Source organism: Lutjanus erythropterus, chromosome 10, assembly GCF_056507025.1.
Source record: "Lutjanus erythropterus isolate fLutEry1 chromosome 10, fLutEry1.hap2, whole genome shotgun sequence".
In the NCBI taxonomy this organism is placed as follows: Eukaryota; Metazoa; Chordata; class Actinopteri; order Lutjaniformes; family Lutjanidae; genus Lutjanus; species Lutjanus erythropterus.
The window spans coordinates 10,947,682-10,964,679 of record NC_139326.1 but is presented as its reverse complement, the minus strand read 5'-3'; the positions used below and the strand labels follow the sequence as shown (position 1 = coordinate 10,964,679).

Sequence of the window (16,998 nt, the reverse complement as noted above, 5' to 3'; positions counted from 1 at the left end):
ACTTTGTTCAGTCGAGCCTTTTTGCAGATGTACACAACCCAAGTAAGGACCTGAGTATATGACAGCAACTTAATCAACTTAATAAGCAGGAATCTAATGGAGGGTACATTGTTATGAATTCAGTTTATCTTCTTTCAGGGACGCTGAAACTATTTAGTGCATGTGTTGCAGATGTTATCAGCACAGCTGTATTGGTCTATGCTGGTAGCAGTGTATATGTTCTGTGATATTTTACAGATATTTTGAGAATATATTGCGGATTATTATTATTATTATTATTATTATTATTATTATTATTATTATTATTATATTGTCACCAGCAGATGGAGGTGTGAGGACATCCCCGGGAGTTACAATTTTCCTCTGGGTTCACTATTTCTTTTTAAAGACAGTTCTTTTCCGAACCAAAACAAAATAAACGGCAATATGTGATTCCAGCTTCACCTCAGAGATGAGGTGATGCTGACTGCACTGCTCTGCTCTGCTCTCTTGTGCTGATGGAGGGAAAGTCCTTGATTTCCCTGTGGATGGAAGCCACTGCGTCAATATGAAGGTCCTCATCCGGGAGCTCCAACATCACCGTCATCTAGCCAAAAAGATATATATCAAAATAATTGAGAAAAAAAAAAAGAAAAAAAATTAAAACTTATTTACCCAGACCCAAATAGTCATGACAGAGGAGAGAAAAGTTACAGAGGTCTCACTCTGCTCCTTTATCCAGGAACTAAATCAAAAGTCTGCTTTCAGTCTAAAGCATAGGAAATAGTTTCAGTGCAGCAGGATGTGTTGTCAAATAACCTACTGGGGCTTTTATTTTTAAGAGAAACAGCCAGGTAACTGTAAAAACTACACTAATTACACGAGACACAAATCGACACTAATTCAGGTTAATTTACTAATCTACAGATCCAAGATATGACATGTTAAAGTTAACAGTTACTTCCAACATGTTCTCATTGTTTTTGATGCAGAGCAATGTTCTAAAGAGTGAACCCTTGTTTTGTTTGCATATTCTTAATGCTGTCATCATTTTGTGAATGTGCATGGGGATGCTGAAGGATGCACACAACAAAATATAGGCCTGCATTTGTGCCAGTGGTCACGCCATCCCACCAATCACCAAACACGCACCAGGAAGAGGCAAAAAAAATCAAGGCTTTGAAGCAGACTTTGATGTAAACAATGAAGGTTTAATAATCAGCTTTGTACTACTGTATGTTTCTACACCGAGTGACATCTCTTCCTCAATAAACGATCTTTGCTGCCAACAGGAAAACAACCGGACAGCTACTTCCTGTTTCTCCCCCCTCAATCAGCTGATTTCTGGCTGTTTGCAAACAGCTCCGTCCCTCCACTGCCTCCATGCTCCTTGCAGCCTCCTCTGCGCCCCTGTAGCTCCTCCAGGATGGGGGAAAACGACGACAGCGACATCATAGAGCACCACGTCGAGGAGGAGATGGAGAAGAAGGGCGCGAGGAGCCACACCGCCTCCTCCTCCTCGTTCCTGGACAGCGCTGCTCTGTCGGACAGGATGGGCCCCAGCGGCACCCAGTCCTCCCACAGACTGCTGGCCTACAGCGATGCCCTCATCTCCATCATCGCCACCGTCATGGTACTTAATTTCATTTGCCGAGATTTAACATCTGAAGAAGAGCATGCTGGGTAGCGCTCCGCTGTGTGGCCTGCAGAGACACTGAAACAGATGATAGGAGACGCATAGCTGTAGCATCACTTTATTATTATTATTCCCCGTGTTCAATAACTTTGGTGAAAGTAAATTTATTAAAGTAATTTCCTGCTTATTTTAAATACTTGACTATTTTCATTTTACTGGTAGTGATACTGGTTTTAGTATTAGTACCTCTGTCGCACTACATTTCAATCAAACTTTCTAAAAACACGGGTTTAAATTAGCCACGATAATCTTCATAATATGGCCTTTGACATGCAGAAAACAGGCTTTCTGCTCAGATCAGGTTGTTATCATGGCTCCTAATGCAGTTTCCTTTATTCACAGATATTACCTGTTGCCCATACAAAAGTGGAAGATAATGAGGTAATGTTTGTTAATAGTAATAGATGTGTAATAGCATATGTCATTATTTTCCTCCTGTTTATAAATCCGTGTATGTCTTGCAGGAGTTGAGGGAGAGTGTTCAGCTTCTGCTTACAACAAAGATCGCTGTTTACTTAATGACATTCCTGATTGTGACTGTTGCATGGGCTGCTCATATCAGGTGAGTTATTTATTTTTTGTTTGATTATTAACATTTTGGGGTTTTACTTTATTTGATAGGACAGCTGGAGTGAGGGCAGGGAAGGGGAAGGCAGAGTACCAACTGAGCTAAAGGCCACTGTATAACAGCAGTTTTGATGTCTGTTATTTATCACTTCTTCGTTCTTTGTGTTTCACAGATTATTTCAAGTAATTGCACGCATCGATGATTGTCTTGCATTGCTGAACCTTGTAAGTACAGTATCAGTGCAATCACTGTGCATCTAATACCATTATCAATATCATTTTTTGGTTGTGTTAATTGGCGTCTACCTTCAAGTATTATGATTATCTTGGATATGTCATGAAGGAGAATTAAATTGCAAGTATGTACTTAATACATTTTTAGGTAAGATAAGGATTCAGAACAACTGCTCCAAATTTAGGACTATTCTGAATTTTTCAGGACGACTGGTTGCCCTATAAATCAGTTAATATTGGTTACTGATTCCATTCACAAATATATCATAAATAATACTAAAAAAATAGTAATAACCAGCCAATTCCCCTGCTAAGAGAAAGCAGAGTCACATTTGTCAGTGCTGTAGTACATATTTTTACTTGTGGAGGAAACTTTGTTTTCTGTGGTGAGTTTGTTTCCTTTTCTTTAATGTGAGGTTCTGCTTTCGGTTCTAATTCAGGCCTGCATGATGCTGATAACCTTCCTACCGTACACAGTGAGTATGAGTCGCTGCAGCGCTAAGCAGGAGTTGAAACAATCACACTGTTTGCACAAACACGTGTTAAGTTGACTGATATCATTCAAGCACTCTAATGTACGGTGCGTTTTTATCTCTGCAGTTCTCTCTGATGGCCACGTTCCCCAACCACGTCCTCGGGATTTTACTCTTCTGTGGTTGTGTGATGGTGATGGGCGTCATTCAGGTGAGACAATTAAAGCGCTTTCAGATCATTTTGCCCTCAAAAACAACCAGACTCTTAGCAGTTATTGCATTTCCATACTGTGAAATCCTGTGTCTTGTTTCCCTAGTCGGTGATTGTGTTGTACGCCTTCAGCCGTCCGTTCCTGCTGAACGAACAGATCCAGATCTCAGAGAACCAGACCTTCTACAAACACCACATCCTCAAAGTCATCATGCGGGTTCCCATCATGTGTTTCTTCGCCAGCATCTTCTCCTTCATTTTCTTCCAGCTGGTAGGCAGCATCTACTTTTTTCTTCAGCGGTGTAAAGATGCCACATTTGAACATCAGTAGATGATTAGAAGGTTAGAGATTGTGGTGAGGGATCTGTTCGCTGCAGCCAATGATTATTTCACTACAGATGAATATACAGCTTAGTGTGGTGAGAGTGAGAACAAAACAACGCCTTAGTGTTGCACTGTAGCCTCTTGTGGCTGAAATGAGTATTACAATAACAAACACTGATCATGATCTTGACAGTTTTTTTCCACCTGCCAAAACCTTTTTTGCACATTTTTTTCACAGGTTTTAAAAAAAGGACCTTAGAAAGATCATCCTTACAAGTGTTTTCACGACGCCATTTTTCAGCTACTCACCATTAATAAAACATCTGAACTTGTGTTCACTGTTATCACAAGAAGAGTTCATATATATAAAGGCCACTGACCCTTTTATTCTGTCTTTCAGTCTTACGTGCTGTTGGCGATTGTCATCTTCTTGCCGTACATCTCCCAGTTTTTGAAGTGGTGTCGCAGCAAAGCGATCGGTAACCCGTCAGTTTCGTCTATTTCGGTTGTGAATGTAGATTTGTTTTGTGTGCCACCTTTTCAAAACATAAACCAAATCTTGTCCATTTCAGGTCAGGTGGCGGAGACTCCAGACTCCATGTTGTTTTATTCCTACATGCCCAATGAGACCCTCAGCAAGGAGCGGGTGGAGGCTTTCAGTGATGGAGTTTATGCCATCGTAGCAACGCTTCTCATCCTGGACATATGGTTTGTTTCACTTTCCCTCCTGGCATGGCTAGACATATGCCACATATGGATTTTCTGTGCAAAACATGTCAAACAGTGTAACAAATAAAAACACAAAGCTCTCAGGAGACCCCATGTTCACATTTAATCGTATGCAGCATATGAACGCTGTACACATGTTGGACTCACTGTAATTAATACACCAATAGACTTCTAAGGTGACCTATAAAAATATGTCATCCTTGCAGCACTCTTATTATACCTGCATTTTACTTTTTGGCGAGTGCCAAAGTTTTTAGCAACATCTTGCAGAAGATTTTGCTTAATTTGCAGTAAAATTAAATAATTATGCATTAAGTGTGAGGAATAGTGTAAGAATAGTGCATTGAAGTGTGCTGAGATACCTCTTAACAGTTGTCCTTTCTGGTTCCTCCCTTCAGTGAGGACAATGTTCCAGACCCGAGCGACGTGCAGAAGCAGTTTGGCGGCAGCCTCATAGCAGCTCTGCAGGTCTACGGCCCAGAGTACCTCGCCTACTTTGGTTCCTTTGCCACGGTTGGCCTTCTGTGGTTTGTGCACCACTCGCTCTTCCTCCATGTCATCAAGGCGACACGCTTCATGGGCCTGCTGAACACCTTCTCACTGGCGTTTGTCGGAGGTTTGCCTTTAGCCTACCAGCTAACACATGAATTCCCACCCAACTCTCGCAACGAATTGGAAGCCATTCAGATTAGCTGTGTGATTATTTTCTTTGCGGGTATATTTCAGCTTGCTATTTGGGTAGTCGCTCTGTATAACGAACAAGATACTCTGCACCCTTATGTACGTTATGGTGGACGTGAGCATGTGTTCATGCTAGCTAAGCTAGCTCTGTACCCCTGTGTAGCTCTGGGGACATTTTTCCTCACATGTATGTTGAGTAAATTTAGCGCCCCAATTTTCCACCTGATGGAAATCACAGTGCCTTTTGCTTTTCTTGTGTTGAGGCTGTTGGTGCGCGTCGGGCTAGCTTTGCTACGGCTGATTTTCTGTCCTGATAGGCCCGACCCGAGGTCTATTGTAGAAGAGGAAGATGAAGACACAAGAGTGCCATTCAACGCTTTAGTTACCTAGCTAGTTTGAAGGGAAGTGGCCACTGGAAATCAAGCTAACTGACAGAGGAATGAGGCATTATTGCGAAACTGCTTGGTCTCTGAAAGAGTTACTGTAAAGGTTTGAATTGGTAACCATGTGGAAAAGAAGATTGCTCTCTTTTCAGCATTAAAACTGGTTCAGATCTTAAGAGGGAATCAGCGCAAATGGGATCAGATGTGATCAGACATGTTGAAGGCAAAGTGTGGAAGCCATAAAGATTTAGAAAACACAGTGGACCAAAGTAGTGAAGGATACTTGCAGCCAAAGCCAATCAATTTATTTTGTTTTTTGTTTTTTTAACACTGTATAAGAATATACTGATGTTAGTTTTGACTGGCAAATAATCAACAATCATCTTCAAGGATTCAAAACCTACATTTTAAATGTGCAGTATGTAATTTATGCCACTAGGGGTCCCTTATTCAAAACAATAACAAAAGATGAAATTTAATGACGTTCATGGGAGTTATTTTCTTTATTCTTAAACAACCCCCATTACCAATAACAATCTAACATCACTCAGGCGTAAATCATATTGACATATGAGATAATGTATTAAAGCTTAATTCACGTCATGTTTTCTCACATTCACAGACTTACTTCATCGAGTTATAGCAGCTAGAGGTGGTTAATGTCCCAGCGTAGTGAAACATAAAAAATGAGAGCGGCTAATTTCTGTTTTCAGGGATGCCTTATAATCATATAAGCTATGTCATGACTTAGCTGATTATACATGTCACCTGTATACAGACTGTGCCAAGCTCAGTAAGATTAACAGTCCGTCCCACTGCTCTGGTTTTAATTCAGCCTTTATTATTATTATTACACAGAGAAGACAGTTGCAGAAATGCAAACATGAAAGCTGATGTTTTAAATACTTTGTGCGCGGCACATGACGTTTTGTTTTCTCAAATTTGTCCCAATATAAATGTTCGAGTAGACCTGTTAGCAAACAAGCTCGGGTTCAAGTCTGTAGTTTTGAGCACCTTCAACACTGTACCGAACGGGTACGGCCATAAAATTTGAAATTGCACTATTTTGAAATATTCTGATTAAGATATTTTTGTGAAATGTCCACTGGAATGTAACACCACCTTTTTTTTAAAACCCATGTCACAATGCTGTTTTATTTCAACTATGATCTTTTAATAGGAAGACGGTGCACTTAAATGTAAGTTTAAAAGTAGAAAAAGGACAGACTGTGCATTAGTGTTGTTTTTAGTTTTAGTGTAAATGATTTCAGGCTTTCTTGAAAATAATATGTTTGTTAATACATTTCATTAACATCAGAACAAATTCATTTTAACTGGAAATTATCGTTCTGTTTTCAGGGAGGTTTGTACAGTCAGGTGTGGTGCATTTGTCCAGAAGGGGTCACTGTGGTTTCTGTTAAATATTCCTGAGATACTGAAGCCATTTTCATCGCTGTGATGATGATGATGATGTGCTCTGCTGTGATGTAACAATTACTGTATGTGTGTTAGATACTGACTCAAAGGGAACTCAAAACTGAGACGCACTTTAATGGAAGCCCATCAGATGGTCGAAAGATATTTAAGATATATACTGACAAGGACAAAACACGGAGTTGAAAGAGTGACATGAAAAAAGAAAAGTCAAATTATTGCTTTTTAAGAATGTGTGCATGTGAAAAGCTTGTTTGTGATTGGTTAAACACTTGTCATTCCAGTTTGTTTTTTCTGTTATGGAGAAAAGCCTCCAGATATGAAGATAGATATGGTTTTATTTTTTTTGAATATTTGTATCTAATGATCTGTTGTTTGATTAGGATGGGAGAATGGTAATTTATATGATTTTGTAGAGGAAGAAATGTCCTTTCTTTTGCTGTTCGTCATGATAATGATTCTTTTAATTTGTTGTCATTCCTCCAACATGGTGGTTTGTTTGTTGAGGCCAGAGTGTGGCTAAACAATTAATCAAAATCACAATATGCCCCAGTGCAAAATCCAAATTGACAAAACATCATTATAATGAAGGACTTACGTGCTGCAGAGATGCTTTGGCCTACAGATCTTGTTTTGATGTATGAAAACATGTTTGTCTGGTACAGACCCCAACACACATCTTGTCATCATGGTTTTAATTTTTTTTTTCAGCAAAAATTAAAATTGTGATGCAAAGATTTGTGCCAATTGTGAAATCATATTGTAATGTCTGTCATAATAATGATTTTTTTACCATATCATGCAGCCCTTTGCCAGAAAAATCCCTTTCCAAATATTCTGTCTGACGGATTTGTCCTCAGTGCTTACAGTACGTGTTGTCTGTTTAGTTACGTGAGTGCAAACGCTGCAAAATCCTTTTTTAAACGTCAAATCATGAACTGTCAGGCTTTGTTCTGTGAATAAATCTGAAGTTGCTCCTTCAGTGTGAAAGTGAATTCTCTGTCTTATCATCAAACACACATGAAACATTTTAAAGAAAAAAAAAACTTTATTCACCTCCATACAGTAAACAGCTTTACAGTATCCCTAACAAGATATCAATATGTGGTTTATACTTTACTTCATATTCCCCCTATATATTAACAGCATTCTCCCTCAGTATAATTTTTAATCTTATCCACTCCAAAAGCTATAGATCTCCATTAGAAAACATTTCTGCTCAAAGCAAATCACACAAATTATACACAAAAATGATAAATTAAAAAGATGAGCAATCAAACATCTGCAGTGCATCATTACCTGACATCTGGGCTACTAAAACTAGCTTTTTCTCTCCTACCTTCATGTTTGTGTACCATAATGAGTGTTTCACCTTCATAACTTAAAAACATAAATTATTCCACACAACAACTTTGATCTAAATTGAACTACAACTGTGGAGTCTCGATTTTGCCTATGGAATAATAACTTCTTAACTACAATAATAGGTGTATTTATACAGTAAAGTAATTAAACTTACTTACAATGATTGATAATGTTCATAAAAACATTTTTTTTTGCCTATTAATGAAGTTCTGCTTCATTATTGTCTTTTGAGACAATCAATTTTACATTTAAATTGATTTTGCTATTCTGTTTATGTCCTCCAACTAGAGCTGAAACAAGTAGTCAATTAATTGATTAGCTGATAAAAAAAAATTATCAGCAACTATTTTAAAATTCAGTTGTCTGAGTCTTCATGTCATTCACAAATGCTCTGACTTTTTTTTTTATTCCAGTGGCACATTCTAGACTCCATACTAAACAGCTTTAAAATAAAAAAAGTAAATAATTCGACCATCTGCCGGTTGATTTTTGGTCAGATTGCTTTAGTCTGAACACTGCCCACATGTCAACATGCTTTGCTTCATATTGTTCAGTGTCTATGCTGGACAGAGAAGGTTGAATAGAGAAAAGCCTGTAAAGCAGTAGTGTGTGTTTTACCAGCAAGAGGGTTTCATAGATTTATACAGTACAATACAGCTGGTCCCAAAAATCCACCCAGCAACCCCCCCATTCACTTCAAATGGAGGGGAAAACACACAAAAATGCACTTCTATGAGGAAAACGAACAGAACAAATAAATTAAAACATCCTCATCGTCCAACAACTGAAGGAGGTGAACAGTGACACACTGCACAGGCCAGAGATGCAAATGTTAGCACCCCCGTCTCTTCAAACTCCCTCCTTGTTTTGCAGTTTTTCAGAACAAAGAGAGGACGATGGAAGAGAAGGGAGATGGTCATTTGCACCCGGGCTCTGGAGCTTCTCCGATAACGGAAGGAAATCAGTGTTAATCAGACAGTGCTTTGGTAAACATTTCTCACCGAAAAGATCTGGATTCAATCAGAGAACCTCTTCGGCTCCATCGGCCTCATAACACACCCATAATGCATTGTCTCTCATTTATCACACTGGTGAACATGTGACCAATTGTAAGTGCCACTGATCTCCTGTAGAATCAAATTATTCAACCTTTATTCTAAGGAATCAAATTGCAACTTGCATAAGATGAAAATATTGCTAATAACCCACGAGTCAGAGCATCAGATTTTTACATACTTACAGATATGTGTAAATACAGTACTGTATATACACATACAATGTACCGTGTATAGGCTTCAAATGTAAATCTTATGTTATCATTGATAACATCTTATATTGCAAACTACATTCAAAACTTAATAATTTAACAGTGATTTAATGCATAAGAAGAAGAAACAGCACGATTTTTAAGAGAGATTTTTCTCCACCCCAACTGCTACAGTGCAACTAAAATCATTGGTTAAATCGATAAAGGAAGCGCAGTCTTTTTTTTTTAAAGGAATAGTTCACCCTTTGGTAAATATCTGCTGTCTTTGCCAGCATGAAATAAGAAGATAAATATCTTGCTCATGTATGTGTGTTTAGTATAGATTCTAGAGCTAGCAGGTGATCAGCTTAGCTTAGCATAAAAAACGCAAGCAAGAAGAAACAGCTCAACTGAGCACAAACCATTCACTCTTAGGTGTTTTTGGTTGTTAGTGACGACTGCAGGAAGTTTCTGCTGTTCACCAACAACTGTGGTGAAACTCAGGTTAGCTTTTTCTCTCTTCTTTCAGCCTTTGCACAATTCATCTCCCACCTATGGCTCCATACGTCACACACAAACATGAGAGCACTATCAATCCTCTAATGCAATTCTCGGCAGGAATAAGCATATTTGCCGAACGTCAAACTATTCCTTTAAATCCTTTTTACAATCTGTAATACAGTGTCACCCAACACACCCTCTAAAGCAGCAACCTCAGATCAAATCTACATCCCTACCTGTTAAAAATCTAATTTGTTCATGCTAAAGGCTACAAATGCGTTAAATCTCTTTTTTTGCATATCATTTCTCCTAGCATAAAAGTGTTTTTCTTTTCCCCCAGTAGGTCACACAAGTAGTTAGTTATATTATGTAGTAGGTATTTGTTCAGCTAAATATTTCCAGTATATTTATGTACAATACATTAACTTGAGTGTTGATGCTCTAGTTTCTGCGTTAACATGCCTACAGTCAACATTTATTGACTTTAATTGTGCGAGTTATTAAGATTTAGACAGAAAACTAAAAGCTAGTGTGGAAGAGGAGAACAAACATGGCTTAGTTTAGCAGTAGCCCAAGACGGGACTTGCGTACATGCTACATCTTTAGTTATGCTGTGAGGTTAGGACCATTAAACAGAGCATAGTCTATAAAACAGTGTCTAGAGTACGTTTGACAACCCCGCTGCATCATCGCTTCACCCACACCCAAACCCCAGAAAGACAAGTGTCAACAGTCTGTGTGCTGCAGCTCAGGTCCATGTGCCCAACACTTTGGGCCCAGTTAATGCTGGTAAAAGCTTCTTAAATCTGTTTGTTCAGCTAAAGTCAGTGCAATATTTGCCGTCCACTTGGAAACTGCACATCCACCATCCAAGTCTGTTTTGTTCGATAAGACATTTTATCTTCAGTCCGTAAGTTTTTGGGATGGGGACTGCCTGTTTGCTCATGAAGCGTATTGTTGTTTATGTGTTGATCCAAGTGGAAAGCAACAAAACCGGCTATTTTTTTTTGTCGTCGTTGATGATATTGTGTGTTTTTTTGTTTTGCTACGAGGGTATTCTGCGTAGTCTGGAGAGTTGCCTCAGGTTCAAAGTCATGGTTTGGAGCTGGTTGGAAGTTGAATGAAGAGCCGACAGGATGACGATGGACGCTCTGCGAGAGGCCTGGGATCACACACACCAAACAGCCATACTTAGCAGTGTGTGTGTGCCTGTTTGTGTATGTACATGCTTACACAAACCTTCCAAACTATCAGACACACTCTCCAGTCATCACCCTATGTAGCCGGCGGCCTTTCATTCAGCTTGGTCAGCAGCGGGGGGCAGTATGTCCCTCTCTCTCAGGTGGGAGTGCAGAGTGTGGAAAATGCTGAGCTGCTGTTCAGGCTGAAGCATCAACAGCTGCTGGAGCACCTTGCTCGGGTTCGGTCCCCTGTAAGACAACAATTAAAAATGTGACTATGATGGAAACAAGGGTGTAAAAAATACCAAATTTGGAGCTGCCTCATCTTACAACGAACAACACATCCAGAAACCATTTATGGACCCATGGAGATTTTAAAAGCTTCCTTTGATTGTAAGTGAAAAACAGCCTCTGAGACAACATCAACAAACGAGGAAATCTCTCAGGAACTCTCTTCAGCTCTTTCTGCACCTTTAGGTCGCTGACAAGACTCTCCAGAGACTGCTACATGGAAGAGAACTGCAAGGTGAGGGTCACATGATAGACGAGCCTAGCTGAGGTAACACTACCACTAGCAAGATAATCTGCTTACATGTTTACTGCGGGCTGACAACTATTGGCTGTGGGAGCGGTTACAATGTAATCTAATAGACCAGGCTGACTGTAGGTTTTATGAGAGGTGACAGACCTACACTCTCAAGAATTTGAACAAAACTTAGATGTTTAGACTGAGTAAAAATTAATTTGTCCATGTGTACATGAATATTCATGATGGGTATAAAGTAAGATGTTGGAGGGATGTTTGTAATAGAGCATTTGCTCCACAGTTTGGTCAGTAATCCAGATGCCTGGCCATGTTGGAGGTACTGGGATGTAAAGAACAGAATGGATTACACCCTGATCATTCAATTTAAGCAGACTTTAGGATGTCAAAACCACGGAAAGGTTCAGGAAAATGTGTGGAAGCTACTAAAACTTACAGAGAAGGACTTGGTCTGAAGGAAAGAATTCAAGATCGATGGATACGAGAAATTGTCCCTCCTCAACCAATTCATATATGTCAACTGATGACAAACTAGTTTGTTATTCTTACAAGTTTATATTAAATGTTTCATCAAATTTGACCATTTTGAGCAACAATAATCAGAAGCAGTTCCAAGTTCAGCTTTACTGCTTTTTTTTTTTGTTTACCTTTGTTATAAGATGTTTTATTTGTTTTCCAGACAGGTCTGTACTGCAAGTAAGGATGCACAACCTAGTAATATCAAAATGTAGCCTATGGACACCAGAGACTTTGTGAGGAACTTGATGACACATTTTCAGGTTTCACTATCAGACATCTTTCTCTCTGAGCCTCCATTCCTCTTCTTACCTGATGAAGCTGGCTATATAGACGTGCGTGAAGGTGGCCATCAGGTACTGACAGTCGAATCGATCCATGATGCCCCCATGGCCGGGGATGGTGTTGGCAAAGTCCTGCAGGAGAGGTGAGATCAGGGCATCATAACATCAGAACTCAGGTAGCTGCTGGGCCTGGGACTAAGAAGTGTACTGTATGAGACTATCTGAGTACACTTTAGTCTAATTATTCTCTTCTCTCCTCAAAGGTATTACATAAGATTTTGCTTCTTCTTTTGATTCTGCCCTGGTGTTTTAATGCTGCAATTTGATGAAAATCAGTTGTCAAACACACAAGCTGTCGCTAGGTGGAGATATGCTACAAACCGACTAAGTTGTTTGAGAAAAGTCTTTCCACAGCAGGGAGTTCTTACAAACATGGCGTTGAGACCGTAGTGAGAGAAGTGGTGCCGCTCAGTGACTGTCAGCAGGAGGCGGCATTTTACCTCCCTAGCCAGCAGTGATGAATGTGTGTTGCCGTGTCAGGGATTACACAAAGCATTGCTGAGCTACCTGTCACTTTAAGTAAAATCTCTGCTCTTCACCGCAGTTGAAGTGGTCCAACCAGTTTCTGCAGTATTCAAATGATCTCCCTTACACTCAGCTCTGTCTGTGAGCAAGTAATGGCAGAAACTTGATGCACAGATTGCAGCGATATAGCACAAGAAATGTTACACAAAGATAAAGGTAATGAGACTAAAACAATACTAAACTTGTCAGACAAGATAAGATAAGGAAAAATAAGGGAGAAACCGAGTTGTTCTTTACTTTGATTTTGAAGGCTCTCTTGAAGCCGCTGGCAAAGAATCCACCGAAAGGCCCGATGAGAGACCCGAAGGATGAGAGGAAGATGCTGTGGATCTGGAAGGGGTACAGGTTCACCGTTTTCTAAAAGAGAGATGAGGAGACACAGGACAGCTGTTGAAATGTGATTTCATTTACGACAAAAAGCCTAATTTTGATCATCATACTGCTGATCCACTAGTCATTTAGGTTACATGAAGTTTGTAAACAAAAGTAAGACGACACTAGAAGTCATCATCTCTATGATTTTCCTACAAAGTAGAAGCCTTAGATCACGACCTAGATCCCTTCTAATGTACAGTATGTGTAGCTAAATAACAAAAAATGTTTAGCTAACTTTAAGTTATTAACGAACTGCACCACATTCGCATGACGTCATGTCACCATCACTTGGTGACTTGCGTTTGGTGTGATGACGTTTAATGTCCACTGTCGCCTTTAGCCACTTGTTAGTAACCAATTTTTTAAGACACACAAAAACATTAAGTTCAACATGAGGGAACTTTAGATGCTAATATACTAATTAATTTCCAGGTTTTATAAGTCATTTCTGCAGCACTCTGTGTGACACATATGTTTAGAAACAAAAATATTTAAGTTAGAACATTAATTATGTTTCAGGCGGTCTTAAATGATGCTAAAGATTTTAAATGAAAGGAATAAAAGTGTAAAAGTCTCACCCATCTCAATGTGTTCTGAACCACAGCGGGTAGAGTGTACTCCTGCATCACAAAGATGTCGGATGGCTCACATTCAACTGTAAACCCATTGGTCTCACTGTTAAAGCCCACGGGACACACAAAGTACTGGAACTGAGACAGGAGGTAGGACAGCTGAGGGTAAAACAAAACATGAGACACAAAGAAAAGGTCAGCCTCTCACTCCTAAGTATGACAGTTCATCACCAAAAATGTTGAGGTAAGGATCATGCTTTTGTGAATTTTGTAATTTTCCACCAGCTACGCACTAATAAACATGAATGACCCAGTGAAAGGAGTCAGAATATGTGGAGGTGCAGCTAAAATATTTTTTATGACATGTGATGAAATCACAAAAATCAAATTTCAAATGGTATCAGAGAATATTTGACATTCTTTGTTGAGACGGAAACTACAGACTGAATGTTATGAAAGCATCGTCTGGCAGTTGTGAGGATGTTGGGAAACTGCCAACCATGTCACAACCCAAACAACTCCAACATTTTGGCAAAGCAGGATTCTTATCTACAAAATAAAAATAGATAATAAAGCACAATTTATTCTGTTCAAAATCTGTGTTTAGCTGTGATGTGTCTGTTGCTGCGAGCCACTGTTCAAAAATAACAAATTTTCTTGCCTTGGGTACTTGGAAACTGTGAGTAGAAGGAAAAATAGACCATGTGAGTGAGTGGTAAAAGCAGATAAAGTGTACTCACGATGAAGCCAAAGACCACCGTGGAGAAGAAACCTCCGATGAAGCCCTCCCAGGTCTTCTTGGGGGAGAGCTGCAGGGGGGTTAGAGAAAGAAACAGAGGCGGTCTTTCACATCAACATGACATCAGCCTCACCACGAAGAACATGTGATGTAAAATAAACCTCAGCTCTAAAGTTACTGAATAGGTCTTGTGTGGACAGATGTACAGCAGTAGACATCGTCACTCACCCTGTGTTTAATCTTGTGTAGTTTGATCCAGTAGTGTTTAGTAAATTTGAGAAAGGAGTTTAAGAAAGTATCTGAATTGCATTTGTTGCGTTAGTTTGTCTGACTGACACACTGCCAGGCCATTCAGGGCTGATGAGAGAACAGTTTGCTGCTGAATGGCAGAGATGATACAAGATGATTGCATGGAGGAGAATATATGGAGCCAAATAAATCCAACACATCCATTTGTTTTCCTGACATCTATTTGGCTCAGTTGCCCCGACAGTCAAACCAGCCATATCCACCTGCTCCTCCTGAGGCTGAGAGGATCGCTGTGTAACATCACCTCCTAACTGGAAGCAATGCAAATGAGCGAACATCGAATTGTTTCACTTTCTCCCAATGAAAATGTCCTAATCTGCTCCATGCAAAATCAAACAGGCTAAGTGATGCGTAAAAGAAACTCTGGCCCTGGTTCTATTTTTGTGAAGTTTTTGTGCACTTGCTTTACCTCAAACCTATTTTCATTGGTCAGAACTGACACTGCCATTCTAGTTAACAAGGATTGCAAATAATAAACTGTCTCTTAGCCATGCAGAAACAAGGGCGAATGAAGAAAATTATGTTAGACACTACGGTTGTCAAAAATATTAATGCTGAGAGAGTTTTTATACTATGTATTTAAAACAATACTGACATTCAGTACTATCGAAAGTACTGAAGCTATTAAAAACAATATTGAAGTGCTCATTCAAGACCTCAGTTCAGTTCAGTCTTTACTGTCCTGAATGAAATTTGGCTTACAGCAAAACCAAACCGTGTTCGGAGACTTTTTCTGTGCCAGCAGTGTGCGCAGGTTGTTAATTAAGGAAAAAAAAACACAAAACAAAAATTAAATTGAATGCAAATCCCTAAAATGAGAACAACATATGAAAATATTTGATTTACCTTGATCAGCGGAGTCCTCCCAAAGAAAAATCCAAACAGATAGGCCATAATGTCATTACAGATGACAATGGAGATCGGGACGATAAACCTGGAGGAAGAAATTTCAACCAAGTTAACAGGTGGTGGGGAAACTTTGACCGTCTGCTTGTGGCTGTAAAATGTGTCTGCTCTACTATGAACTGATGTACATGTAGACATGTTACAAACTTTATAAAAATAAATTACTAATTGAGAATCTAATTGAATAAATCATTTTGAGCATTTAATCAAAACACTTTCTGTTGCATTATTTAAACCTTAAAAGCCTATATGAAGAGCACCGCAACAGCGAGAACACACTTGTGACGACACATGTGCGACGATAGTCAATGACAACAAGGCAGGTTTCCTCTGGTCTGTCTGCGTCCTGCTTACCAGATCATTCCTTCAAACAGGTTCTGAATGACAAGGTGGGACTGAGTTACCACAATCAACAGGGTCACATGGGTCCAAGCAAACTGGAATGGCAAACACAAACATAAACACCACAGTGTCACTGCACTGGAATGTAGCCGCACCTGCTCAGAAGTCGGCTCGTGTTAGAAAATAGTGGATTCATAACAAACATACAGACGAGGCGAATGACAGTGACAAAGCCACACTGCAGAGTGAGATGATACACATGTCAAAGACATCACAACAAAGAATTATTATGATGGTGTGAGAAGAACAGGCAGCAGGTGGAAAAGTTTTATGAAACATATTGGGATGAGTGTCACACAAGAATTTTTGTGAACATGCATGCACCAAAAGGATTAAAATAACTGAGTAAGACAGAGTAATCAAGCAGCGAAAGTGACTTATTTTGCCAGTAAAGTTTACATATATATTTAGCAGACTTTCTTTTGGGCTTAAGATAATTTAGTTAAATATATGACAACAAAATTTCTCTAAACAAATGTCATCTGCCTGCAAAATAACATGCAAAATATCAAAACCAATAAAAATACTAATAAAAGATACTAATGGAGTTAGTTCTGGCCAATCATTTGTGGTGCATAAACGTCCCCACAGATGACAGAAAAAAAACAAAACAGATGCATGTGAAGTGAACTAAAGCTGAAGCTGTTGCAGAAGTCGAAGTTGAAGTCAGTCTACTCATTCAGGCAGCTAATCTGTGAGTAAGACGGTACATTCAAAAAGGCCGCAGGGTGAGAATATGTAATGTAATGTCTGAAAATACTT

General features: G+C 39.3%; 2 protein-coding genes across 3 annotated transcripts in view; one reads left to right on the top strand and one right to left on the bottom strand.

The window, feature by feature from the left end:
- Nucleotides 1-1,260: 1,260 nt before the first annotated feature.
- On the top strand, nt 1,261-7,038 carry tmem175 (transmembrane protein 175). Its single transcript, XM_084729464.1, has 10 exons — nt 1,261-1,612; nt 2,018-2,056; nt 2,140-2,237; nt 2,416-2,467; nt 2,917-2,952; nt 3,077-3,160; nt 3,267-3,431; nt 3,885-3,963; nt 4,057-4,192; nt 4,612-7,038. Exons 1-10 carry the CDS (start codon nt 1,406-1,408, stop codon nt 5,282-5,284), a joined length of 1,569 nt encoding a protein of 522 aa, XP_084585590.1. The 5' UTR covers nt 1,261-1,405; the 3' UTR covers nt 5,285-7,038.
- A 701-nt stretch (nt 7,039-7,739) lies between these two features.
- The window catches only part of cds1 (CDP-diacylglycerol synthase (phosphatidate cytidylyltransferase) 1), a 33,238-nt gene continuing 23,979 nt past the window's right edge, over nt 7,740-16,998 (bottom strand). The window contains exons 7-14 of one of the 2 annotated variants that reach the window (XM_084728189.1): nt 16,189-16,271; nt 15,775-15,862; nt 14,621-14,689; nt 13,887-14,039; nt 13,171-13,290; nt 12,377-12,480; nt 11,098-11,253; nt 7,740-10,985 (exon numbers count right to left, since the gene is read on the bottom strand). In XM_084728189.1, coding sequence (XP_084584315.1) covers nt 11,118-11,253; nt 12,377-12,480; nt 13,171-13,290; nt 13,887-14,039; nt 14,621-14,689; nt 15,775-15,862; nt 16,189-16,271 — 753 coding nt within the window. In that variant the 3' untranslated portion in view covers nt 7,740-10,985; nt 11,098-11,117. Of the gene's footprint in view, nt 11,254-12,376; nt 12,481-13,170; nt 13,291-13,886; nt 14,040-14,620; nt 14,690-15,774; nt 15,863-16,188; nt 16,272-16,998 lie in introns of both variants that reach the window. The other variant, XM_084728188.1, reaches the window with a different exon arrangement.